Source organism: Balaenoptera musculus, chromosome 11 (genome assembly GCF_009873245.2).
Source record: "Balaenoptera musculus isolate JJ_BM4_2016_0621 chromosome 11, mBalMus1.pri.v3, whole genome shotgun sequence".
NCBI classification, from domain to species: Eukaryota; Metazoa; Chordata; class Mammalia; order Artiodactyla; family Balaenopteridae; genus Balaenoptera; species Balaenoptera musculus.
In genome coordinates, this window is record NC_045795.1 from 21,087,556 (window position 1) to 21,115,066 (window position 27,511).

The window sequence follows — 27,511 nt, forward strand, 5'->3', positions numbered from 1 at the left end:
GATGAATATTTTCTTTATCTAGAACCACAAGAAGTTATAAATGTTAAATATCTGGGACAGTTACTTATTCACTGTCCACTCTATGTGTGGTACCCTGGTAAACCAACATACATGATACGGTCAGGACTGGAAAAGGATGAGCAGAGACTTTGCAGTCAGGTGGCGTTAATCACACTCAAGCTCCACCACTACCAACGTGCATGTCCTCTGACAAGTTATTTCTATGTGCTTCATTTTACTTCCTTTACATAGTAGAGATAACTTTTTAATTAAGTTGTGATTATTAAACAAGATATCAGTGCAAGCCACAGCATCTGGACAGGGCATCTGACTTCTCAAGAAACATATAAGCATTAGAAACATTAGACAGGATTATATCCATAAATTTATCATATGTCAGTATGTAGTGAATTCTGTAACAGAGGATGAGAGCATTTTGAATGTCATTGCCTATATAGTAAAGTAAAATAACGACTAATATTCTGTTGTTTCCAAGAGATATTAACTTTTGCATTTATGTAATCTTATTTGTGCACCAAATTTAGAGACTAAACAGGACTACTACTTATACAATTACATAGATGATGAACTTCCAGTTCAGAATAATTGGTAAATAACTGCAAGTAATTTATACATCATGAATAGATGATTTGATTGTGGATGAGGAAGTAAAAAAATCAAAATTATGATTTATGTTTCAGTCTGAAAGGGCAGTTCTTGAGATTTCCCTACCCAGAGGAGGATTTAACTGAAGCTTAAGTCCATTAGAAGGACCTAGCAGTTTTTTATTCACCATTGTATATTCTTTTTTTCTTAAAGAGGGCCCCTCAGTGTTTTAGAAGTTTCAAACCCAGCCAGAATTGGCCTGTCCTTGCTCTCATCCCTTCATTGGTAGAAGGCCTATGCGATTCTATCATCCAGAGACTGTCTGCATCTCCTGCCTTGATGTTGGACTGTGGCAAGTGACCCATCATTGCACTGTGGGTATCGTTTGCAAACGGTATCTTTCCTGTTTTCTCCTACTCTCATCCTCCCTGCTCTGGAGATTCATGTCCACTCTAGACTGCCCTTCCTCCAAATTTTGTGGTGAAATTAGCATCTGTGTGTGTGGTTTGTGGGAGGAGACTATGAGGGCTATAATGCGCTTTGATCTAGTCTACTTAGACACTAGTACTAATTAAGAACACTGATCAAATCCATATTTAGCCTTTTGCTTTTTCTGGAATACACTAGGATTTAGATCCAGAGCCTTCATGATAATAACGTAATGGTATATTTACTTTTAACCTAATAACACTTCAATTTTACTGTAGTATTTTATGCTGAATAAAATTCAAATGAAATCAACTGTGTAGATTATTTCAATAAAAACACACAAATTAATGTCTTGATTAAATTAATTCAATCAGTATTCACTCAGCTAATACTTAAAACTTTTACCATGTTCAGAAAATTATTTTGGAAACATCAAATAATCAATATCCCTATTTACTAATGATAGCATTAACTAACAAGAGTTTTACTTTTCAGATATCTATGCAAAATTATTTTCTAAATAAGTTATTAGAAAAATAGACAAGTTTACAAAACAAGTGTTACCAAAAATATGGAGTTCTCATCTTAATACAATCAATGAAGATACAAATTTCAAATTCTTGGTTTTTATTAATCAGGGTATTTCAACTATCTCTAGAGTTTTCTGCTATTCTTCCATATTATTTGTTTTAACTTTAATTTTTAAAAAGGCTGTAATTAAAATAAAATGCACATATTAAAATGGAAATTCTCGTATCTTGTTCCCCACAGATATACAGTTTTTAATAAATTATTTCACCCGCTGGTTACAGCCATAATAATACACTTTTCCTCATGTCAGACTTGACACGAAAGTCACGAATTTATGTCTTTTACAACAAGTAACAGTTGTTGGCCAGGATGTGGAGAAAAGGGAACTCTCGTGCACTGTTGGTGGGATTGTAAATTGGTGCAGGCACTATAGATAGCAGTATGGAAGTTCCTCAAATTATAAATAGAACTGCGATATGATCAGTCATATTCTATTGCATTTGATTCTATTGATTTGAATCTAATCCCCAAAGTTATATGACCCCGATGTTCACTGCAGCATTATTTACATACCAAAGATATGGAAGCAACTGAAATGTCCATCCATAGATGACTGGATAAAGAAGATGTGGTATACATACGCAATGGAGTGTTACTCAGCCTTAAAAAAACCCCCGAAACCTTGCCATTTGCAACAACATGGATGGATCTTGAGGGTAGTATGCTAAGTGAAATTAAAAGTGAAAGACAAACATTGCATACTCTCACTTACATATAGAATCTAGAAAACAAAACAAATTGAAAACAAACTCATAGATACAGAGAAAAAAAATGGATGGTTGCCAGATGGGAGGACGTGGGGACTGGGTGAAATAGGTGAAGGGGAATAAGAGGTAAAAACCTCCATTTACGAAATAAATAAGCCATGGGGATACAATATACAGCATAAGGAATATGGACAGTAATATTGTAATAACTCTGTATGTGGACAGATGGTTACTAGACATCTTGGTGATCGTTTCATAATGTATGCAAATGTCAAATCACTATGTAGTACACCTGAAACTAACAATATTGTATATCAACTATATTTCAATAATAAAATATTCTCTTAAACAGCCTTTCTTCTCCTTTCCCATTTTCATCATACATTTTGATAATTATAGTATTTTTTATATCTGTTTCTTCTATTATCTCTCTAATTTTGTAAAACATTATTAAAAGTCTATTTCTCTTTTTACTGGATTCATTAGAGAGAAAGATGAGTACCTATATCTCTCACTGTGTTACTTCACTAACTATTGTTCCTATTGACAACATTTATTAGAATGTCTTTTTGAAAGATCTTATGATGATTGTTTATTGATTTAAAACTTGAGCCAATTGAAACTTTGTGATATTAAAACAATGCAAACAGTAGGAGCACGGATTACTCTCTGATTAACTACAGGTTTCTACCCTGAACGGGTAACTGAATTGTGAACACTGGTTACTTAAGGGGAGCCTGCAAATGAGAAAATTAGATGTGGGCATTGTAAGAGGAGAGCTAACACTTAAAATGGCCAAATACCTAAATAAGGAGAACTTTATGTAGGGGTGCCAACACCCTAGGAGAACTCTTAATGTTCTGAGCCAATGTCATTATTGTCTTACAGAGCAGTACCGGTTTCATTTGTTTTGCTTCCAGGTATGCACTTGGCTGCCAACTGCTCTGCATGAGGAATGAGGGTTGGAGAGAGAATGGTGGTGGGGCTGACTGGAACAGCATTCTTTGAGCAGATCTTCAGTTAATGCCTTTTCACGTGGGACCTTTGTGTGTAACTCACGACTGCATCAACTCTGGTTTGTTCTGTTCATCAGATACCCCTGTGTTTTGATCCTTCCATGTATCCCTTGTAATATTTATTTTGCTGATCCTCTCTTCCCCCTAAATCATTGTCCTTGTTTATTGCTACACATACTCTTCAGCACTCTTGAGTTGGAAACCCTCCCAACACTTTCTAAACACACCTCTACAACAGCACTTTTCAAATTGTATTGTAATAATTATTATATATGTACAGATACCCAAAGGTATATGCACATATATGTTCTCACCTCCATGAAACATAAATACTTTGTTACCAGTGTCCTTAGCCATTTCTTTATTCTGTCTTCTGAAAATATTTATAACCATAGTGTCCCTTAATTCTTTAACTGTACATCTCAATAATCATAAACCATAATTTTGGTTTCTTCACTCCTTTTTATTCCCAAAGACTCAGTCACACAGTCATACAAATTTGTTATTAAAACTAACTCTCTCATTCATACAAGTGCATCTGTTTTTATACCCAAAATCCACAATCCTAATCCTCATATGTTGATAGTTACTATACAAGCTAATTAACCCTTATTTCTGAAGATCCTTAAGTTTCCAGCTCATCCTTTACATATATATTAGTGGCCATTACTGTACTTCAAAAAACTCCAGAAACTTCAACCTAACATTCAGCGTGTTCAAGGATGTAATCAACTTACTAAATAGAGTTTAATTTTCCATAGGAATATTGTACCTCACTCAGTTGGCATATTTCCTATTCTTGACACGTGTTAAGTAACAGTATCAAAACGTTGAAATAAGGCAAAAAGGCAGTTGGCATTGCTTTTCAATATCATACAAAGGCATTGTTTAACAGACTCTCCCAAGAATTATTTAATACAGGGAATGTACCTGTGTTTGTCTCTGTGTTTATGTGTGTGTGTGTGTCACTATTCTTGGGAACATGTAGTGTTTCTTCATTCCTTCCAACGATAAGAATTTCTGATCAAAAACTAATCTTTAAAATTTGCTAGAGAGCTTAAAGTAACAGCTGATTAAAACTTCTCTGTATTGTCACACCTGCAAAACTATATCTTGCAGCAACACTAGTGGTCAAAAAAATTGTGGTTCAATAATTTTCAAGAACATCTTAGACTGTCTTTAGTTATACAAATAGTAATACAAAGGGTTTTATATAGTAATACACCTAAAATCTTAAACCGTGTTAGTTCAATCTTTTGTATTTTACTTTCTTTCGCACAAAAGAAAATCCACATCCAAATGCTCGCAAAATGCTTTCTGCTATATAATCCTGAATTAAGGGCCCACGTGTCATTGATCATTACAAACAATGTATCATTAAACACTATATGGCTATGCCTAATTACTTCATTAGAGTACAGAATGAGATTGAGTTTACCTGTATTCCTAGTTCCAAGAGGAGGACCTTCCAAATATAAATTAAATACATATATATGTAAAAGGAAAACTGGAGAGAGGAGGAACAGAGAAAAACCTCTGCTGAGGAAGATGACTGAATTAGTTTAAATTTTGAGCAAAAATGACACTTGGAAGGAATAAGAAACTGAGGAGAAACCACATGGAGAGGACAGATAAAAATCTGGACATGGTCAGGGCATACCAAGTATGAAGAGGTCAATTCCTCTGTGGATGCCAGACTAACTTGTATTTTCTCTTAGTTATAACACAGCAACATCCTCCTCCTGCAGAACACAGTAAAAAGCCTGCCCCAGGACGATGGAAAGTACTCACTTAGTGCCGTGATTCTCACAGTGCGATCCCCCAACAAAGTAGCATCAACATCCCCTGGGAACTTGCAGGAAATGCACATTTCCAGGCCCCACCTCTGCCCTACTGAATCAGAAATATGTTTTAACAAGCCTCCAGGTGATTTGGATGCTGGCTACTGTTTGAGAACCACTGCTGTAGTCCATCTTCCTGCTTTCGAAGAGGACCCTCTCATGGCATTCCATACAGAGAAAAGCTAGTACCTATTGGAAACACAGGGCTACTTCTGAAAATTTCCTCTGCCTCTCCCCGTAACATTGTTAAATTTTCAATAAAGTAAATCCTTTACTTCCCCTCCCGTGGATACAATATTCTCTGATTGCTTTTTTTTTTTAGTACCATTGAGTTATGTCACTCTCCTTGTCAGAGACCTCCACAGGCTCCAAACTGTCAGAAAATCGAATGACAACTATTTCTTTTGGGGGTCAGGATACTGCACAAGAGGTTACTCCCACCATCTCAGGAGGTTTCTCCTCATTGTTTTTCGACACAAACCCTGAGAATTCTACTCTTTCATCCCCAAATATTTTCTAATATGAGGTCTTGGCTCAGGTTAGTTCCCTCATGAAGAAGCAGCTTTGTTCTCCAACTCACCCCAACATTTTCAGTTCGTTCCTTCATTCCAGCTCTAGAACAACCACATCACCCTCATGAACTCTATTTCATTTTAATAGATCATATGCTTCCCATTCACTACATTCAGTCATATGGTCTCTTCTACTGCTCTTGGACCAGAGTGCTGAACTGGGATTTTGAGATCAGATGGGTCTGTGATTGAATCATTGCTCTACTGCCAACAGTGATATTCTCAAGAATCCTCTTTAAAAAAAAATTATATAGTGAGACCAATATCATCCCTCAGTGTTGTTGCAAAGATAATAAAAGATAACTCAGCATAAAGCTTAATCCAAAACATACGAACTCAGAAAATATAAGCTTCAACCATCTTATTACCATTACCATACTTTTGGTATTTAATCATATTGTATTAGTTTGCTAGACTGCCATAACAAGGTACCAAAAACCAGGAGGACTAAACAATCAAACCTTCCTGTCTCACAGTTCTGAAGGCCAGAAGTGTCAAATCAAGGTGTCAGCAAGACTGGTTCCTTCTGAGTGCTGCAAGGAAGAATCAGTTCCATGCCTCTCACCTAGCTTCTGGTGGTTGCTGGCAACCTTTGGCATTCCCTGGCTAGTAGAAAATAACCCTGATGTGTCCTCCATCTTCGCATGGCAATCTTGCTGTTTTGTGTCTGTTTCCAAATTTCCTCTTTTTATAAGGCCACTAGTCATCTGGATTAACTCTCACCCTATTGACCTTATTTTAACTTGATTACCTCTGTAAGGACCAAATCTCCAAATAAGGTCACATTCTGAGGTACTGGGACTTCAACATATAAATTTTGAGGGACACAATTCAATCCATAAAACATATATTAACTTCCATCTTTATTTTTATCCTATTATTTTGTATAATGACTTATTCTCTAAACTAGAGTATAGGCCACTAAAAGATAATGTCATTTTAAAAAGTACTATTTTAATCAAATAGAACTTTGCTTTACAAAGAGTTCAATATGTGCTTCTTAGGGGAAAAAAAGTGTAGATTTAATGAAATAGATGAAGAGATTCTCTGAATGAGTTTTAAAGTTGTGTACATTATAGTACAGTCAAATCATAATGTCTTATATTCACATAATATTCTTTAAAAAGAACCCAAGACCTAGACAAGACTAATATTTCTCAACTTTTAAATATGAGATGAATTAAGGTAGGCCAAGTTAAGATGAAAATATATCTACTGCTTTGGAAGTATCTAAAATAGTATAGGTTGTCATCCATTTCTGCCTCATTGAAACCATGAAGGTGCTAGAAATTTTGAAATTTAAACTTCTTTTTCCAATCTTACCTTCTGGTGTTTCCCAATAAGAAACAATAGCACTGAGTAAATAAAAAGGCTTAAATTCCTAGGATTTTTTCCCCTAGTTAAATTTCTTAGTCCATAGGGATTTAGTCTCTTGCCTTTAATTCCACTGGTGAAGTTATCTTCAATTTTTTCCAAGGTCATCAAGGTAATTGCTTCTGTTTCCAGCATAAGCTTTGTTTTTGATACCAGGTAGTAGAGAATGATCTGTTTCTTTCATCATTAATAATACAGACTGCTTGAAATAGTCACCTAATGTCTGGCTTTAAACATCTTTACAATTTCTCCTGCCTCTGAGTGGTTCTCAAACTTAGATACTTACTAGAATCTTTTGAGGAGATGATTCAAAAATGTTTTCTAGTACCTGACCTTTCTGGACTCATTGAATCAGAATCTCTTCGGAAGAAACCAGGCATTGCTATGTTAAAAATCTTCCCAGTTGATTCTATTGTGCAGGCTCTCTTCTTCCAAAGTTAACAATGACATCTTGGTCCCTGGATTTCATTGTTCTCTATCCCATGGAAAAACTTGTTCAATAAGCTTTTTTCGTTCACCCTATTTTCTTTGTCAGTTGACACTTTTAGATTAAGCTACTAATAAGCCTCAAACATGCTTGTTCTTCATTAAACAGCTTTCATATAATGCATAGGCTTGCTGCCAGTGATATTTTACTTTACTATGGTTAAGAAAAAGAGCAGAATTATTTGCTAATTCAGAGTCTGAGATGATTGCTGAGTTGATGAGGGATATTCCCTTCTGTATCACTTTTTAAATTATTACTTTTTGGGGAATATTTCGAATGTTCAATAATGGCAACACATTGTCTTAAAATAGACATCACCAGTCACTATTGGCCTCTTTTTCCTTATGACAGGAGTGATTCAAATATTGGGCCTTCACTCAACAGTCATTACATTCTTAGTTCTCTCTTTGTATGGCTCCCACTAAAATTTCCTGCCTGGCCCTAATTAGAAATCTTTAAAAGCTCAGATTCAAATGCCTGATACTTATCATCAGTTGGACAGTTTGGGGATATGTGTTAGTTCTTCTGATCACCGGGAAATGTGGAGTCCTATCATTTCCATGAGAAGGACCCATGGGAGGAGAAGTCCAGTAAACACTCAGAAGCCCCAGTAACACTCTGAGTAAGAATAGTTGGAGAGCTCCTCCCTATAAGTGCCAAATGAGGGATAGATGGAGCCTTACCAAAACTCTACCCACCTTATTTCATCTCAGTCCCCAAATCCATTAAGCTACTTTGTAGCTGATTTAGAGTATTGAGCAAGTTGCTGTGTAACTGGGCTTTATGATACCAGATCCAATGGTGCATCAAGGGTCCGTGTTAAATAGAGATGCTCTATGAGGCCTCTGTCAATTCACAGGAAAAGAATAACTGAGAAAAAGCTCCTCACTCTTTACTGGGCTTTGTAGAGACTTAATGCTGCACAATGGGATACAAAGGATGGCCATGTGACCTGAGCTTCCTTTTATATTGAGTATCATCTGATGCATAATCCATAAAATTGTGCAAGCCCAGTAGAGTCCTTCATCCATGGATATCTTCCATAGTCACTTCCGGTCATCAGAGAACAGATACCAGAGAGCCTTCCAAGGATGTATGAGTTCCATATAAATTCATATTTTGTACAGATATTTATATTCAGATATTTAGATTTGAGTAGCTAGAAAGCAATATGAAACACAGTCCAAGTACAGAAAGCACAGTAAACAAAAAACAAGTATGTTCAGTGGATAGCAAGGAAAACTGCCTAACTAGGTAAGAGTTTATGGAATATATGAAAATGTTTTCAGTTATAAGTAATAGAAACCCAACTCAATAAGACGTAATCAAAAAGGACTTTTTTTCTCATCTTTTTTTCAGCCATGGTTCTTGACCCATCTCTTGGCAATTTTCTCAGCTCTGCTTTCTGTCACTCCCCAGAGCCAGATCAACCATGCCTGTGGAATGAGTGGGGAGGAGTTTATGTAAGATTTTTCCTTTAGTCTAATTGGGCCAGCATAGTTTATGTGCCCACCTTAGACCCATAATGCTAATCAGGATAATGCTAGGTGCTAAATTAGCTTAAACTTGGGCTCACAAACCAAAGGAAATGGTATTTCATGCTTGAAGTTGCCCTCGATTCATCAAACCACACTCCTGCCGCACAACAGATGAGGGTGAAATGTCAGCTCTAGATTAATTTCAGAAAATATATCTAAAAAGGGATCAAATTTTAGGCTCCGTAAAAGCTAGGTTAGAAAACGTACAGTTGATGCTATAAGTAATGGAAAGTAATCTATTTAAGGTTGCATAAGACAGTGTAAAAAGCAGGTAAACCTACTGAGCTGAGTAGGATGGAGAGAAAGAGGAGAGATAAGAGAGATTATTGTAAAAATCAAAACTAATAAGTTTCTGGACTAGAGTGGTTATAATAAGAATGCAAATGAAGGAATAAGGGTGAGAGACATGAAGAAAGTATAACAGGATCTGGTGACAGGGGAGAGAAAAGAGTCAAAGATGATACCCTGGCTCAGCAAAGGTGGTGCCATCAATCCTAATGGAAAAATTGGGACATGGGTCAGTGGTTGGAAATGGAAATGAGTTGGATTTTACATGGTTTGAGCCTTTAAGAGAAATGACTCAGGATGCTGGAAAACTAAAATTAGCTCTTATGGGAATGAGAATTTGGAGGTTACTTACATCTGAGTAAAAGACATACAATACAGATAAATACATTTTCTAAGAAAAAGCAGGTAATCAGCCCCTATGCTTTATGAGATTAGGAAAAAAGGAGCCAACATAGGCGTCAACAGAAAGAAACGTCAGAAAGACAGGGTGAGAATCAGTACTATACTGTATTGCTAAGGACAAAAAAAAGAGGCAGGCAACTGATGTGCCGTGTTGGAGAGCACATCATCCACGTTGTTTCAAAGGTCGCTCATGATCTTTGAGAGAATAGCTAGGTAGGAAACTGTGTAAAGCCAGATTATAGCATGATAGGAAATGAACACTTAGAAACGGAGGCAGTATAGATTTTAAGCTGGTGAATTCTGGAAGGGGGAAAATTAAGAGAAACACTAGCCTATTAAGGGCAACCTAAAGTTTAAAAAAAAAAAAAAGACAGGGAATGAAAGGGCATCTATACATATTTGAAGACATGAGGGAAAATCTCAATGAAGGAAATAAATGAAAAAATCTAGAGAGAGATAAATGAGGAAGGTTTCAGAGGTTGTTGAAGAGAATGTGCTTGGCATGTTAAAGGAGTCAGGACGTTTATTCCTTTGGGAGAAGAAAGGCAGGATAAAGAGATTTGTTTTGAAGTGGTCAGGAGGCCTCTACTAGAGATTTTTCTCGTTGGAGTAGATGATCCTATGCAGGGGTGGTGGTGGCTGAATAGGGCTGGAGAATGAGGGCTGAGAGTGTGGGCTTATGACATTGACAGAGGAGAGAAGACAGGTCACTGCAGCCCTGTTCCAAACAACTGTGACTGTTCCAAACAACTCCCTTATCAGTCCCCTGCTCAGTCAGAAACAACTGATGTGTTTTAAACTGCCTGTTGGTAAATCATGATATGGCCCTACTGCCCCCGAACCAATTGCCCTCGTGTCTCCCAAAGCAGCTCCAACTTCATCTGCAAGACTGAGGCTCCTCATCTAGACGAGGTGCTGGATTCAATAGTGAGGAGGTTCACTTCGAATTCCATATAAAAGACTTCTCATTTTCAGATACATTAATGCAAATTGCTGAGCCAGGCAATTAAGACCAAGATTCCTGGATACAAGAGGGTTGCAGAGAATTTGAAAGTGGGTATAAAAGATAAACAACAGGAGTTACTCCAAGAGACTTCTCCTTTCTTCACTAATTACCAATTATTTGATGTTATCAGTTACTACTGAGAGTTGGATTCCTATACCCCTATTTTTAAAGTGTCCTGTGCCAGATGGAAAAAGGATTCTCTCTGCAAGGGTTAACTGCCTTCAGCCTCCCTCACTTTAAAGTCCAAATCTCTGCTTGGGTAATGACACAAGCTAATATTTTGGGGATGAAACAACAAAGCTTCAGTCACATACAAGTCCTCCCCAGCCCGTCAGGAAGCAATGTGAAGAACTCTTTCAAGAAACTCTTGGGACATACACGTGTACTGGGAGGCACCTTTCCCTTCTTCTACCCGAGTGTGGCACCATTTCTCTTCTAATTACTTGTAAGGGCTATGACTAGTGTTTTTCCCAGAAATATTTCTCGCCACAGCCCAGCTAAACGTTGGGATGTAGCATCACTTTAAGCGGGGGGATAAGCATAAAGGCCACAGGCCTTGTTTTAGCCACACCACTTTATGTCAAAAGAAAAAACAAAACTTGAAATTGTACCATTTTCCCTTCCCCTTTTCATCCATCCAAATTGTCTTAACTTTTCTTTTCCCACAATGAGAGCCACTTAAAACGCTGGGACCTATTCTGTGGCAGAGCAAACAGATGTAAACTGGGGCAAACTTCATAATGGGAGGTAAATCAGTGCCACCATTTTTACACCATCTCCTTTGCCTCACTCCAACACATGATAAGATGAGGTGATAAGAGGTAGAACGGGAGTCATACATGAATTCCACTGGGAATTGAAAATTCAAAATTGTCCTTTATTTTGAGGGTATAGACAGAAGTTTTGTTGTTTCTGAATTTTAGTCCCAAATACGGTCAGTTTAAGCTATTACTCCTCCCTGTGCTCTGTATGTAATGCAATGGGGAGGCTCCAAAAGGATCCAATGCCTACAGCAGAGCAAAGACAATAACTCCTTCCAGGTTTCCATTCGTTATTTGCCTTAGCATCAAAAATTCCTGGCATTCTTAAAAAAAAGAAAAATCTTGGAATTCTAGAGATGGTCCAATGGCTATCATCACCACCAGGCCAAAGGGTCACATGAATATCCACTTTATTCTTTTTCCCCCCCAGCTTTACTGAGATATAACTGACAAATAAAATTGTAAGGTATTTAAAGTGTACACTATGACAGTTTGATATATGTATACACTGTGAAAGGACTCCTGAACATCTGCTTTATTCTAACGCAAGTGTAGGGGAAATGCTTTTTCTTAGTACAGTGGAGGCAAAAATGGAGTTTTCAGAACAATGCTTTTATTTAAGAATTAAGGGAAAACAAAAACATTAAAGCATAGGAATACATTGACTGAATACAAGTGTCTCGTTTGGTCTGAAATTGTGAAAAAGTCACTCTGACTACTTACCTGAGGTAGATTTAGGTTGGCACTGTTTCAAGAGAACCTCCATCCATCCCAGAAGTTACCTTCTAGTTTTGGTTACAGGCTCCCAAGTGGTCCTTTCCAACCTCAGGTTATTCTATATGAGTAATACCAACACCTTTTTCCCCCCATGGTTAAAAGCCCTCAGACCTGTTTCATACCCCCCAAAGTTCTCTGTCTGAGGGATGGTCCATTTTTAATTTACTTAAAGACTAGAGACAATTACCAGGAAGATTAGTTGAAAGAAGGGGCAAGTCATTGCCCTGCCAAAGATACAAACTCTGTTCCCTTCTCCAAGTTCTCTCTAATGACTAACAAGTAGCCATAAGGACTAATTTTCATCACCACCAAGCCATACACCCAATACTATTTTAAGAATTACAATTGTCAAACATATACTAGTGATAGGCATGATTTTCACCAAAGAGAAACAAATACATCTTGTGTGTTTTACCACACCGAGCAACTATTTATGGTAATAAGAGCTATTTATGAAAATTACTAAAATACATCAGATCAAATAAACTTCTAGGACCTGTTTTCTAAAAGAAGAAAGAAAAAAACACCCTAGAATCAGATTCCTTATTATCACTATGAGCTATATCCTCTGACCCTAAGATTATCAAGGTCATCAACCAGTCATCAGGATCAAAGCTTAGAGCCATACACAAGGTGGCAGTGCAACAGTTGGCCACCACCATGAGTCCGAACACCAACGCTCTCTGGAGTTCAGGATTTGCTAAGATAAACCAGAGGACTCAAAATACTTATTCACCAAGCCTACAGTCCCAAATACTGTAGAAGTTTTAAGTATTTATATTAAATGTCTTTTAATCTGAGGGAAGAAAAAAAACCTCAGAAGTGTCCACTTACAGATCCCTAGATTAATTAGAGTATTTCTGGAGAATATTAAAGGTAATCATAATTATTCTGTTAAGTTGGAGATAAGTGCTTATCCTTAAACCTCTGATGAATCTGCCAACTACTTTTCCCTTCTAGCATTTAGAATCCTACATTACAAGCGAAATATATACCTTATATTGTGGTGATTGCAGTCTTTTCCCTGGGAATAAAAAGTATTCTCTTTCCTTGGCAGAACCGAAGTAAATGAAAGGCATGTCATTATGCGGCTTGATTTGCTATAAACAGCAGGATAATGGAGTGGAAAAAAAAAAAACAAAACACCAGCTTTTGAGTCACGATTCTCAAAATCAAAGTCTAGCTTCTCCATTAATAATGCATCATTATGTGTTTTACTCTGTAAAGTTTAAAGCCTACTCAGGCTTAAACCTTTCTTTCAGCTTTCTCTTAATTATTTTGCAAGGAGCTGATGAGGATATCTTACCATTGAAAGAAACATGATAAATGAAGTCACAAAAGTATGGGTACTAGCAAAAATCATAACTATTATCCTGGAACGTGCATCTCTGAGTTGAGAAGAAATGAATCTCTAAAGCTGAAACTGCAAATACCAGTAATAATTTGAAAGATTTTAGGGAAAGGAAGCTTGTGAGGGTATGCCTCAACTCACAAGTAAAAAGCTGAGTAGTCTACCTCGTTATGAGGTTGGCCCTCCAAAGGGGAAGCCTTGGGAAGAGTTTTGATCTACGATAACTACTCCCTAGCTGCTTAGTTCTTTTCACAACCAGCAAAAGGTTCCCATGCTGCTATCAACACACTAGTCCCCATTCCAGCCAAGAATTACAAAATCGACAGAGGCAAAGTAAATGTACTTCTTTCCCCCAACAGTAACACATGCCACACCATCTATCTCAAGGTTACAGTCCTTTTCTTTATTGGAGTTCCAAATTTTAAAAACTGTAAGTAAAGCAATCATTAAGTGGTTCAGATAAAAGAAAAGCATCTTTACCTGAGTTTCCCATCAGGCCTACTCTGACCTGCCCTAGCTCCTCCCAGAAAAAGTTTCTGGGTATCTAAAAAAAAGTTTACATATTGACTCATTAAAAGTCATCTCTACTATATGGGTCAACTATGAGAACAGTTCTTCTCATACCTATTAAATGTACAGAGTCCACAGTTAGATCTCTTACTAGAACAAAATTATCTGCAGAGTAGGTTCTTTGGGGCACAATAAGGTAGGGATTTCCTGCAAGGCTTTTTTTTAGACTCAAGGTTATTTATAGGGTTTTTCACTTATGTGAGTTCCCCAGTATACCACAAAAACCAATCACTGACAGAAGCTTTCCTCATTCAGAGAATTCATAAGGTCTTTCCTCAGATTTTTTTTTTTTTTTGGGGGGGGGGTGCAAACCCAAGAAGGCTCTCCACCTAATGCTTTTGCCACCTTCAAGGTAAATATAGAAATTTTCACCTGTATGGCTTCTCTGATAGGTAAGAAAGTCATAGTTCTGTTAGAAGCTTTCTTCACACTTGTGGGGGTCTCTCCCCAGTGGGGCGTTCTGACGTCCAACGAAATGTGCACACTCTCTGAAGCACTGTTGACACAGGGTATTAAAAATGCTGTCCACCAATGTGAATTCTCTTGGAATGAGAAGAGGTGACCATTGCTAGAAAGCTTTCTCACATTCACCAAATTTGTAAGGTTTCCCACCTGTATGAATCCTCTTGTGGGTGATCAGATACAAGCTTGGACTAAAGGTTTTCCCAAACTCAGAGCATTTGTAAGGTTTCTCATTGGAGTGGTTGATAAGGTTCTGTAAGGACAGCTCTCTGGGCAAACCATTTCTCAACTTCCTACAACTGCAGATTCTCTGGTCCGCAGTGAAATCTGAGCTCTGAGGAAAGTCTGAGATTTGCTTAGAGTTCTTCATCTTAAGGAGTTCTCTTACATTGTAAATACATTTTTTATGGCATTATAACTTCTTGTCTGGTCAAGACATTTGTGAGGCTTCTGATGCATGGGGAGGGCTGAGCTCAAGACCTTTTTCACCCACATCACAGATATATGGTTTTTCACCGATGTGGATTGTCTGATGTTGAAGAAGGGCTGAGCTCTGGTGAAAGCTTTTATCACAGACACCGTATTTATAATGCAGCTCCTCTGTCTGAGTTCTCATTTTCTGTTGGGCAACAAAGTCCATGCCCAGGAGGAAGCCACTCTCACATGCAGACCACTGATGTGGTTTCTCTTCCATGTGAATTCTTTGATGCACAATAAGGTCTGAACTACAGCTGAAACTCTTCTCATATTCCAGGCATTTAAAAGTGTGAGTGTGAGTTGCCTGGTGCCTGATTAGGTTGGCGCTCCGAGTAAAACTTCGCATACATTCTAAGCATTTATACGGCTTCTCACCTGTGTGGACTCTCTGGTGTACAATAAGGTCTGATTTCTGGCCAAAGCATTTCTCACAGGCACCACACTTATAGGGCTTCTCCCCAGTATGAACTCTTTTATGAACAATGAAGGCTGAACGGTGTCGGTAACTTTTCTCACACTTATTACATTTGTAGGGCCTTTCACCAGTATGAGTTCTCTGGTGGCTAATAAGATCTGATTTCCCACTAAAAGCTTTTTCACACTCCAGACACTTAAATGGTTTCTCACCTGTGTGAGTTCTTCGGTGTCTTATGAGGTTTGTACTTCGGCTGAAGCATTTGTCACACTCACTACATAGATACGGTTTCTCGCCTGTATGGCTTCGCTGGTGGACAAGCAGATCAGAGCTCTGACCAAAATTCTTGCCACAAATATCACATGTATAGAATTTTTTACCTGCATGTGTTCTCTGGTGTCCTGAAAGGGCTAAGTGGTGCCAAAAGCTCTTCTCACATTTGCTACATTTATAAGGTTTCTCATAATTGTGGATCCTCTGGTGTGAAATAAGATCTGAGCTTTGGATGAAGGTTTTCTCACACATATCACATCTATAAGGTTTCTCCCCAGTATGGGTTCTCTCACACATAATAAGAGCTAAGTTTTCACAGAAGTTTTGCTCACGTTCAAGGCACTGGTATATCTGATCATCTATTTGAGCAATCTCATGCACATGAATAAAAATCTTTTTACCCTTCTGAGGGCACACATGATATATTTTCCTTTTTTGAGTTCTCTGATTATACCTCTCTTCTGAAGTGTACATTTTCTATGGCTCTCTCCTAGGGAGTTTTCCACTGGTCTTCCTGACCCATCATTTTCTTCACAGTCATTTTCTCGATGAGAACTTGAAAGATACATCTGTTTTAGACCTTTCAGTCACGAGCAGCTCCTCTCTGCAAGTTTCCAGCATCATATATACTAATTCTTTACTTGGTATTTCCAACCCTGTGAGACAAAGAAGAAGTATTATTTTTATTCCTTTAACTAAGAAAAAAATGCTCAAAATTAAAATTGCTGCAGAAAAGACAGAATTTCTGCATCAAAGTCCACAAGTGCTCTAGGTTTTACAGGGGTTGAAAGCAGTTGGTTTTCCTCTTTGCTAGTATAAAACCAATCAGCAACACATACAGGGCAAGTACCAGGAAGAATTGTTTCTTTAATGAACTCAGGTGATCTCAAAACCAGGATTCCTCCTCTTCCTTTGGTTCAACTGAATAATCAAGACGCCTAATAATTAGTACGCCTGCTCATGAAGAAAACAGTCCAAAAGGGGCTATGGGTATGTGTGCAGTCCTTTCTATAGTGAGGTTTGGAAGAAAATGGTTAATGATCATTAGAAGTCCCAGTGCAAAGAGAGAGAAAGTAAGTTTCTATGACTATCATCCTAGCTGTGTGATGTCAGGTAAGTTACTTAATCACTCTGTATGTAGTTTCCTCATCTATAAAATGGATTAATGATGGAAATTATCTCACATCATTGAGGTGAATAATAAATTAATCACGATCTATCTCATGGTAAGCACTCTGTGTTAGCTATTATAATAACTATTATTATGATAAAGGGGCCTAAGATTCTGCTTTGATATGGTTGTATGAGCACAAAGCTTGCTCAAAAAGAAAAATCCCAACTTACTGCTGATAAAAAAAAATAGGATGACTTTGCTTCCTATTTTACTGAGAAAATCTAAGGAAGCCAAAAACCAAAAACATAAAAAAAACACTTCCACATGCTCCCACCACATCAACCAACCTCTTCCAAGTGTGGTCATGCACTCTCCATCTTTCCTTCTGTTACCACGGATAACAAACTGCCCCTGCTCAATCTAAGGACAGCCTGTCCATTGGTGTACTGGATTCCACCCCTTTTTGCCACAAAGACATCACTCCTGCAATTCTATCCTCTCTCTCCTGCAATATCAATTTGTTCTTTCCTATTGGATCACACTAATCAGCAAACTAGCTGTTACCTCTCTCCTAAAACAAAAGCACTAACAAGAAACTTCTCTCAACCACCTCACGCTCGATCTATTGTCTCACTTCTGTTTCTCTTTACAGCAAAATTCCTCAAAAGAAATCAACCTGTTTATTGTCTTTAATTCTTATTTTCCAAGGTTTCTGGAACATACTCCAATCAAATACCCTCACTACTCCACCAAAACTGCTCCTATTAGAACCTACCAGTCCCTAGGAAATCTGACTCCTAGTTACCACTCCGACACACTTCCCTGCTCTTCTCGTGTGTACTGCACGCTAGTCACCTTGGCTTCCTTGCTGTTGTTCAAACAAGCCAGGTCCATTCCCATTTCAAGGTCTTTGTGCTTGTAGTCTCTCCCTGCTAAAGTGCTCTTCCTTTAGATCTTCAAGGCTCCCTCTCTCACCTCACTCAAATCTTTGGTAAACTGTCATAGTCTCAGTAAGGCCTGACTGACCATCCTATTTTAAATTATGACACACCTCCACCCCAGCTGACCCACACATACAACACTCCTTCTCTCCTTTCCTGTTTTATTTTTCTCCATAGAATGTAAGCCCCTAAAGGACAAGGATTTTAGTTCATTTCATTTGTTGCTGTTTCCCTAGCACCTGGGACAGTGCCTGGCACAGAGGAGGTATGTTCACATATAATGAGGTACTTTGTAGCTGTAAAACAGGATGAATTGATGTGGAGCAATTTCTAGGATAAACCGTAAATTTTAGAAAGCAACGGTGTAAAAAAGTATGCTACATTTTGTGTAAGAATGAAGTAGAAATGAGAAACTACACATGTATCTATTCATTTGGCCAAAAAGAAACTCAGAAAAGAAGAAACTAATGAGTTTGGTTATCATCACAAGGTAGGTGTAAATGGGATCAAAAGGACAGGAAAATGAAACTGGTACCAAAGGGTGGATGGAAAGAGAGTCATACTTCTGTTAGTATATACATTTTTGTAAAACACACATTTTTACTTTTTAAACTGTTACATTTCACATATTCAACAAATACATAAATACATAAATAAATAGAAAAGCTGGGGGAGAAAAAAATTAAAATGGAATACAAATAAAACAAACAAGTCTGTATTTCAAATTAATAACAAAACCACCCAGGAGGGGGAAAAATAACTCAAATAATTTTATAATACAGTATTAGGATTATATAAACTCAAACTAAAGATAAAAAGGACTATAAACAATTACTGAACTCTAATTAGTAGGAGTTTTCCCCCAGAGTGGAAAAGGTTCACTACTTAATGTATAGCCTAGGAATGAACACATAAATAAATATAACGGCACCCAGATGCTTCACTGTCAGCGAAGGGGGTTACAAACACAGAAAAGGGAAAGGCTAGAATGAACTCTGCATCTGTAGTGTTTAACTGGAATTAGAAGTATCAGTATGAGGTCAAGGTTTCTAAGTATATACAGAAAAAACAGAAATGTGTGTATGTGTGAAAGTGTGTACTTTTTTTCTACTAATGTCTAGCTGAGAGGTCACAGAAACGATGAAATCCCAGTAGTAATGAGCACACCAAGCACTTAGAGCGTGGTTTCTAAACACCATTTCCCATTGAAAGGAATCAAGGCTCACTGGAGAAATGGCTAATTCCAGGGTTTAGAAAGTACAAGATGAACCTGGAACATCTTGTTGTGTCAGAAAATAAGGAAGTGCTCAAAAAGTGGTGACAATATGCCAAGTGGACCCAGGAGCTAGGCTGAAGGGGCTGCCACTATACAAATCTGGAACAAACAACATCAAAATAAATAATGGTAGTGATAAATTAGTAACACAATAAGAATCCATGAATCCATACTCATTTAAAAAGTGAATAAATAGTCTGCCGCCGCCATATTGTCTGTGTGAAGAAAGGGGAGAGTGGCCGCCGCCACTGCAGCTTCCACCAGTTTGAAGGAAACAGTTCTGAAACAAGGTCTTACCCCCAGCTGCCTCTCAACACAGTGACTGCCATCTCTCCAAACGTCAAGTCCAGCTTTGTCCGCCAACCTGTCTGACATGTCGGGACCCATGCCAAGCAGGGCCAGAGTTTACACAGATGTTAATACGCACAGACCCCGAGAGTACTGGGATTACAAGTCACATGTGGTGGAATGGGGAAATCAAGATGACTACCAGCTGGTTAGAAAATTAGGCCCGGGTAAATACAGTGAAGTATTTGAAGCCATCAACATCACAAATAATGAAAAAGTTGTGTTAAAATTCTCAAGCCAGTAAAGAAGAAGAAAATCAAGCGTGAAATAAAGATTTTGGAGAATTTGCGAGGCGGTCCCAACATCATCACACTGGCAGCCATTGTAAAAGACCCTGTGTCACGAACTCCCGCCTTGGTTTTTGAACACGTAAACAACACAGACTTCAAGCAATTGTACCAGACGTTAACAGACTATGATATTCGATTTTACATGTATGATTCTGAAGGCCCTGGATTATTGTCACAGGATGGGGATTATGCACAGAGATGTAAAGCCCTATAATGTTATGATTGATCATGAGCACAGAAAGCTACGGCTAATAGACCGGGCTTTGGCTGAGTTTTACCATCCTGGCCAAGAACATAATGTCCAAGTTGCTTCCCGATATTTCAAAAGTCCTGAGCTACTTGCAGACTTTCAGATTATGATTATGGTTTGGGTATGTGGAGCTTGGGTTGTATGCTGGCAAGTGTGATCTTCCGAAAGGAGCCATTTTTCCATGGACATGACAATTATGATCAGTTGGTGAGGACAGCCAAGGTTCTGGGGACAGAAGATTTACATGACTATATTGACAAATACAACATTGAATTAGATCCACGTTTTAACGATATCTTGGGCAGACATTCCTGTAAGCGATGGGAACGCTTTGTCCACAGTGAAAACCAGCATCTGGTCAGCCCTGAGGCCTTGGATTTCCTGGACAAGCTGCTGCGGTACGACCACCAGTCATGGCTCACCGCAAGAGAGGCCATGGAGCACCCCTATTTCTACACTGTTGTGAAGGACCAGGCTTGAATGGGCTCATCTAGCATGCCAGGGGGCAGTATGCCTGTCAGCAGCGCCAATATGATGTCAGGGATTTCTTCAGTGCCAACCCCTTCACCCCTTGGACCTCGGGCAGACTACACCAGTGATTGCTGCTGCCAACCCCCTCGGGGTGCCTGTTCCAGCTGCCGCTGGCGCTCAGCAGTAATGGCCCCTTCTGTCTCCTGATGCCTGAGCAGAGGCTGGGGAGTCCACTCACTCCCTTGATGCAGCTTGCGCCTGGCGGGGAGGAGTGAAACACTTCAGAAGCACCGTGTCTGAACCGTTGCTTGTGGATTTATAGTAGTTCAGTTATTAAAAAAAAAATTATAATAGGCTGATATTCTTTTTTTTCTTTTTTCTTTCTTTCTTTTTTTTAACTCGAACTTTTCATAACTCAGGGGAGTCCCTGAAAAATTATCTGCAGGTGGAATATTTCACGGACAAATTTTTTTTCTCCCCTTCCAAATTCAGTTCCTCATCCCTAAAGAACAAAAATAAACCAGTCTCAATTCTGGCTGTTGCGTTTGGGTGGAGATTTCTTCCCATGCCCACCATTGCTCCCCTACCATCCCACACCTTGAGGGGTTTGTATTTCATGCTCTCCTCCAGAGATTACAAAAATGTAGCTTCTTGAAGGGAGGTGGGAAGGAAGGAGGAAGAAAGGACCCAACCTACAAGAGCAGTGTACTGCTAGTCACTTATATCACTTTACTCCGAAAGTGCTTCAGTGGGGTTATACTGGTGAATCTAGTGGAAGTATGTCTTAGTTACACTGAGATGCTGAAAATCTACCCAAAGTGCAGACAGGTCCTGAAAACGACTGTTCAGTATGAATCATGTCTTATTGACCTAACCTAAATGCAACTCACTTATAATTCAGTTTCAGTTCAGTTTAAAACTTTAATACCGTCCCTCCCAGGATCCTTACCTTGGTCCTCTCCCCTTTCATCTCCCAACAAGCTCTACAGCTGGTAGGAGGGGGAAGGCAAAATCTTTTTCAGTTTTCTTTGACTTGGCCCTTTTGAATTCAGTTAGTTACTGTGTATAATTACTGCTTTTTACAAAAGAAAAAAACACTGTCTATGTTGGTTTCATGCTAGCAACTCTTGAAGAGCTAATGAGAGACGTGGCCACTGCATTTTATTTTAAGCTTTCTACCTTCTTTTCCTCCTACCTTTCCCTTCCCTCACATGCCATCCATTGAGAAGACCTGCCCATCAGTCTTGTAAATGTACCTGAGAGGTAGGAGCAGAGCCACTATTTCCAGTAAAACTGAAATGGTAGACCTGTAATTGTGGGAAAACTATACTCTCTTGTTACAGCCCTGCCACCCCTTGCTGCCTGTATATACATAATACTTTGTCCTTCATATGTGAAAGATCCAGTGTTGGAATTCTTTGGTGTAAATAAACGTTTGGTTTTATTTATCCCCCCCCACAAAAAAAAGTGAATAAATAGTGAGCGAGAAGGGAAAGTTTTTTCTTATATTAAAAAAGCCAACAATTAAATGTAGAATAAATGATGGAATTAAAGACATCACATGTCCAATGAAGAGTAACAACTGTTTCAGGCAAAAATATAGTGGATGAAAGTTTTATGAGAATCATGATATTTACACAATCTGAATATATCTCCCCACTAGATATTTAATAATTACAAAGACAAAAAAAGTAACTTCACAGTATAGAAACCTGGAAGACACCACCTTAACCAAATGATCAGAGTTAACATCACCAGTAACAAGATATATAGTTGCCTCCTAATATGATGCAAAGAGAAGAACAGAACATCACTTCTGTGCTATCTTGCCAAAAATGTATAACCTGAATCTAATCATGAGGAAACATCAGACAAACCCAAACTGAGGAAAATTCTGCCAAATAAATGGCCTAAACTTAAAAGAAAAAAAGTCTAAAGACAAAGTCTGAGGATATGTTCCACAATAAAGACATGAAAATTAAATGAAATGGGTGATGGTGGAATGGATCCTGGACAACAAAAAAAACTTATTTTTCTTTTCCTACAAAGGACGTTAGTGGAACAATTGGCTAAACTCCAATAATGTCTGGCGATCAGATAATAGTATTATATGAATGTTAATTTTTTGACTGTGATAACTGTAATGATAATATAAGAGAATAGCCTTGTCTTCAGGGAATAAACAATTGAGTATTTAGGACAGGCTTTCTCAACTAGAGTTCTGGCAAAGAACGAAGCCCTACAGAAAATGACTTGAGTAACTATTTTTTCAATTCTCCCAAGGATGGCATGTAGCTAGTAGCACTGAACACACATGGGAGAGAAGTTAATTCATTGCATACCTATTACTTCAGGGCTTAGCATGTCTTAGGACTTTAGGGCCTAATTCTCTCATAGTTTGAGATGAGGTATTATGTCTATAACTTACTCTCAAAAGGTTCAGAAAAAATGTACATATAGGTACATGTATGTATAGAGAAATTAGTATAGACAGACTCATAAAACAAACATAGTAAAATGTAAACATTTAGGGACTGTGGGTGAAGGGTGTATGGGTATTCTTTATATTATTTTATAACTTTTTTGTAAATCTGAAATTACTTCAAAATTTAAATGTTATCTTATTTTAATTTTTAAGAACATGGGAGCTGAGGGCTTCCCTGGTGGCGCAGTGGTTAAGAGTCCGCCTGCCAATGCATGGGACACGGGTTCGAGCCCTGGTCCGGGAGGATCCCACATGCCGTGGAGCAGCTAAGCCCGTGCGCCACAACTACTGAGCCTGTGCTCTACAGCCCCCAAGCCACAACTACTGAGCCCACTGCCACAACCACTGAAGCCTGCACGCCTAGAGCCTGTGCTCCGCAACAGGAGAAGCCACCGCAATGAGAAGCCTGCGCACCACAATGAAGAGTAGACCCCACTCGCTGCAGCTGGAGAGGGCCAGCGTGCAAGGAAGACCCAATGCAGCCAAAAATAAATAAATTTAAAAATATATATATATATATATAAATTAAAAAAAAAAAAGAACATGGGCGCTGAGAGTTAGTATATTGTGATAGTTAAAGCTGAATGTTCAAACTCTGGAATCAGATTTTGGCTCAACTTCCCACTGTGCTCTTTTGTAGCTATGAGAACTTGGGTAAGTTACTTCCTTCAGCTTCAAACTTCAATTTCGATAAAATAACTAAGATACCATTACATATCTTAAGGAGTTGCCATGGGAACCGAGACACTGTCAATAAAGGACGTGGCTCAATGCCTGGGTCTCAACAGATGCTCAATAAATGGTAGGTTCTATTATTTTCTTAATTCCATCTTCACAGTCACAAAAACACTAACATTTCTTGAGCTCATCCTCTGTGCCTGTCTCTTATGCAAAGCCTTGTTCAAGATCCATTTAAAATAGTTAACTAAATAATAAATAATAATCAGTTAATGATTAATATGAAGATTAAGCAAAAACCAGAAAAACATTTATGGAGAATGCTAGGAGGAAAAGGAAGACTTTAGAATCACAACTAAGTAAAGATATGCATCCATACAGACAAATAGCTACTCTAAGATGCTGGCTGTATGGGAGTCTTGTCTTTTAAAAGGTGTATTACTGTTAAGGTCAAAAGGAGAGTAGAGTGGAAATAAACGATTCTGAGCATGGTCATAGCCTGGTAAATGAATTACAATATTCCCTAATTTTATCAGCCCAGGGTATCATATTTGCCCTAAATAGCCAATCAATTGCAGGGCACCAAGGAAAAAAATTAAAAATAAGGAAAAAATTAAAAATAAGGAAGTCTTTTAGAGGTCAGCACCTAGAAAATAAAATACAGTCTGGCTGTCAAAATTTAAAGTAATCCATGACACTTCCCTAGTTCAAAATACTATAACTGCTTCCTACCACTCTAAGAATAAAACCTAAAGTTTTCACTGCGCTGCATAATGTGGTACCTCTCCCTACCTTCAGCCTCACACAACACATCAGAATCTTTACACTTGCTCCTTCTGCCTAGAATGCTCTCCCCCTAAGTAGCTTGCTCCTTTATTTGATCAAGTCTCTGACTGAAAATTATTTCCTCAAAAAGAGGCACACCCTGACTACTTCATCTAAAATAGCTACGTCCCCTTAGCCTGTTTTACAATATTTCTCTTCATAGCACCTATCATCATCCAACTTTGTGGTATATATCTTATATTTGTTAACTTGTCTCTCTCCTACTAGAATATAACTTCCATTAGGGTTAGGACTTAGTCTTTTGTTCACTGCAATAGTCCTAGCGTCTAGAATACATTTGTAGAATGAATGAAAAATATGAATGAATATCAGAACCAAAGAAGAGCCATCATCATCCTCTAAGCCTCAGTAGCAATATAACAGGCTAGGCTAGTAGCCCTGGCTGGTCCATCTGGCAAACCCAAATATATACTTCAAGTCTTAGCTTCAGGGTACCCTTCGCTAAGAGGTTTCTCTTACCTCTTCCTAGGAAAAGACTGGTTCTCTCTTCCATGGCTAGGATCAGAGTACACAGAATAGGCAGACAGGTTGAGTACAGAACTTCAAAGCCCAAGGCTATCCTTACAGTTAAAGGATGTACAAGCAGATAAAGTCGATAAAGTGTTATCTAAAAAACTAGATAATGATTACTGTATCAGGTCCCAGGCTAGGGATTACCTCATTTATTTTTCATTGATTACATGGATTATCTCATTTAATCTTCCCAAGATTGTAAAATAGGTATGAATACCAATGTTTTCGCCTTACAGATAGAAAACCTGATGCTCAGGGCAGTTAAATAACTACGTAAGAACTCACAGCTAGTAAGTAGCAGAGCCAGTATCTAAATCTCCATCTTCTGACTCCAGGGCCTGCTTAAGCATAGGGCATACTGCCTTTTGGGGGCTGCAAATCAATCACAAAGGAATTACTAAAAGCCTATTGTGAATAAACCTGTTGAAAAGGAGTGGAAAATACACTTAAATTCGTAGGACAGGACTCGGTTTTAGCACTCTGCTATCTCAGGAGCTAAGAAAGGGTCATGTATCTTCTTTCCATGTATCTTCTCCCATTCCTCCTTATCTCCCCCAGTTTCCCTCTCCTCCGCCCTCAAAAATCCACCGTTTATATAGAAACATACAGCCTGGTATGTTACTTACCATAACAACAAAGACTCAAGACTATCTTCCTTTTGGCTCCAAAAGGTCTCTAGTCCATAACTATTCACAACACTCAATTCTTCCCTCTCCTAAAGGAAAAAAAATCAATAATGTAGAAATTTATAATTTTTGTGAAATTTATAACTTTTCTGAGGCTTGGACATCAAAAAATTGGTTCCATTTACTCCCCAGTCTGGTCAGTATCTTTCAACCGTAACTTACCTCTTCCCACCTTTCCTTACATTCTGTTTTCTCCTGCGAGAAGCACCTGCCACTGGTAGCCATCAGTTCCTTCCCAACAGCTCTAGACAAAACATCGAGAATCCCTCTGGGTAATGACTAACCTTAACTTCATAATAAAGCCCTGAGTCCTGTTCTACTTGTTTCAATTTTTACCTCAACTTCTGAGATCAATGACCCATTCTTCTACCACTATAAACCTCAAGATGCAGTTGATAAGGGCATATGATACAAAGCTATATATAATGCCTGTTTCCAAAAATGGTTATGGAATGATTAAACAAACCAGATTTTTGTGCATACAGATTCGATGCAACATGACCAATCTCTGCCTTAAAGATAGGGGTGGGCGGTGGGTGGAGAACATTCAACGTCCTTGTTTTGTTTTTTCCCCCCAAAGTGAAAGATACACTTAGATCACTTAGAAAAGTGCCTGGCAGTGTTTACTATTATCTCCAGGAACGATAGTACTAAGCTTCTCTTCCTTCAACTTTTCATTGACCTCCTTTCAGTCGCCGTCAGGGGGGGGGTCCCAGACCCTGCTCTGTTGCGAGGACCAGAGGCTGCTCCTACCAGGCGGAGGCCGAGGGGGTCTCCGGTCCCGCAGAACCCCTCCCCCGATCCCTGGGCCCCGCAGGCCATGCCCCTCCCAGGCCCCGCGGGCCGCGCTTACCACGGCAGCAGCCGGCGCCGCCTCTCCGCCTGGGACGGCACTTCCGGTTACTCTCCGGACACTCGGGTTTGGGTTTCCCGGCGGCCGCAGGCTCCGGGCGGTAAACCTAAGGGCCCACCTTCGGGAAAAGAAGGAAAGCCAACCTGGGAGGCCGACGAGAGCCAGAAGCAGCCCCCTTTGCGTGGCTCGGCGAGGGCAGTTGGGGCCAGGCCATCCAGGGGGCGCTTTAAGGGCCGACAAGGCCGGCTACCCGAGCCCTTTCAGCCTAGCTGGGAAGCGGCCGGCGCAGCCCCGCCCCCTCGAATCACATGATCACCCCCTGTTCAGCCACTAGGGCGCTCCACCCCCGGCCTCTGGGCCAATAGGGGCCGAGCCTCTGGACAGGGGGCGGGGCCCTGGGGCGCCTGCGCTCCGGGGCCCTTGGTGTTTCGGGGCGGAGCAGTGGAGGACTTTATTTAGGGATCCTTTCTGATGCTACGGACATCTGGGGGTGACGAGAGGACCCCACTGCCACCTTATCTAAGAAGAAGCAACCCTGTTTATATTACAGTTTCCGACTTATGTTCTCTTTCCTGAAGGCTGTTAAAAGAGGACTCGAGGCAGGAGGAGCCTCAGAAGACATGGATGCCACCGACCCAGTGGAAAACACCCCGAAGGATCTGGAAGAAATGGAGGATCCCAAAACACAGTGGAAGCGCTCCGTCACCCAAGATGTGGCCAGAGAGATGAATGAAATGCTTTAAAGGGGAGATAGTGTTGGCTTTGTGTGGGTAGAGAAAACTGCAGAGGAGGATAGGACTGCTCTGATTGTAGGTTT

At 39.2% G+C, this 27,511-nt stretch overlaps 1 protein-coding gene and 1 pseudogene across 3 annotated transcripts; one reads left to right on the forward strand and one right to left on the reverse strand.

Moving 5' to 3' along the window:
- Positions 1-12,209: 12,209 nt before the first annotated feature.
- Positions 12,210-27,000, reverse strand: ZNF322 (zinc finger protein 322). 3 transcript variants are annotated; one of them, XM_036869562.1, is made up of 4 exons: positions 26,695-27,000; positions 26,004-26,085; positions 25,782-25,870; positions 12,210-16,599 (listed from the first exon to the last, which is right to left on the reverse strand). In XM_036869562.1, the coding sequence occupies exon 4, from the start codon at positions 16,415-16,417 to the stop codon at positions 15,209-15,211; it is 1,209 nt and encodes a 402-aa protein (XP_036725457.1). In that variant the 5' UTR covers positions 16,418-16,599; positions 25,782-25,870; positions 26,004-26,085; positions 26,695-27,000; the 3' UTR covers positions 12,210-15,208. The 3 variants fall into 3 exon arrangements, with proteins under 3 accessions (XP_036725457.1, XP_036725459.1, XP_036725460.1); XM_036869564.1 differs by lacking the exon at positions 26,004-26,085 and having other exon boundaries at positions 26,695-26,979; XM_036869565.1 differs by lacking the exons at positions 25,782-25,870; positions 26,004-26,085 and having other exon boundaries at positions 26,695-26,979.
- Positions 19,472-21,198, forward strand: LOC118903968 (annotated as a pseudogene).
- Positions 27,001-27,511: the final 511 nt, after the last annotated feature.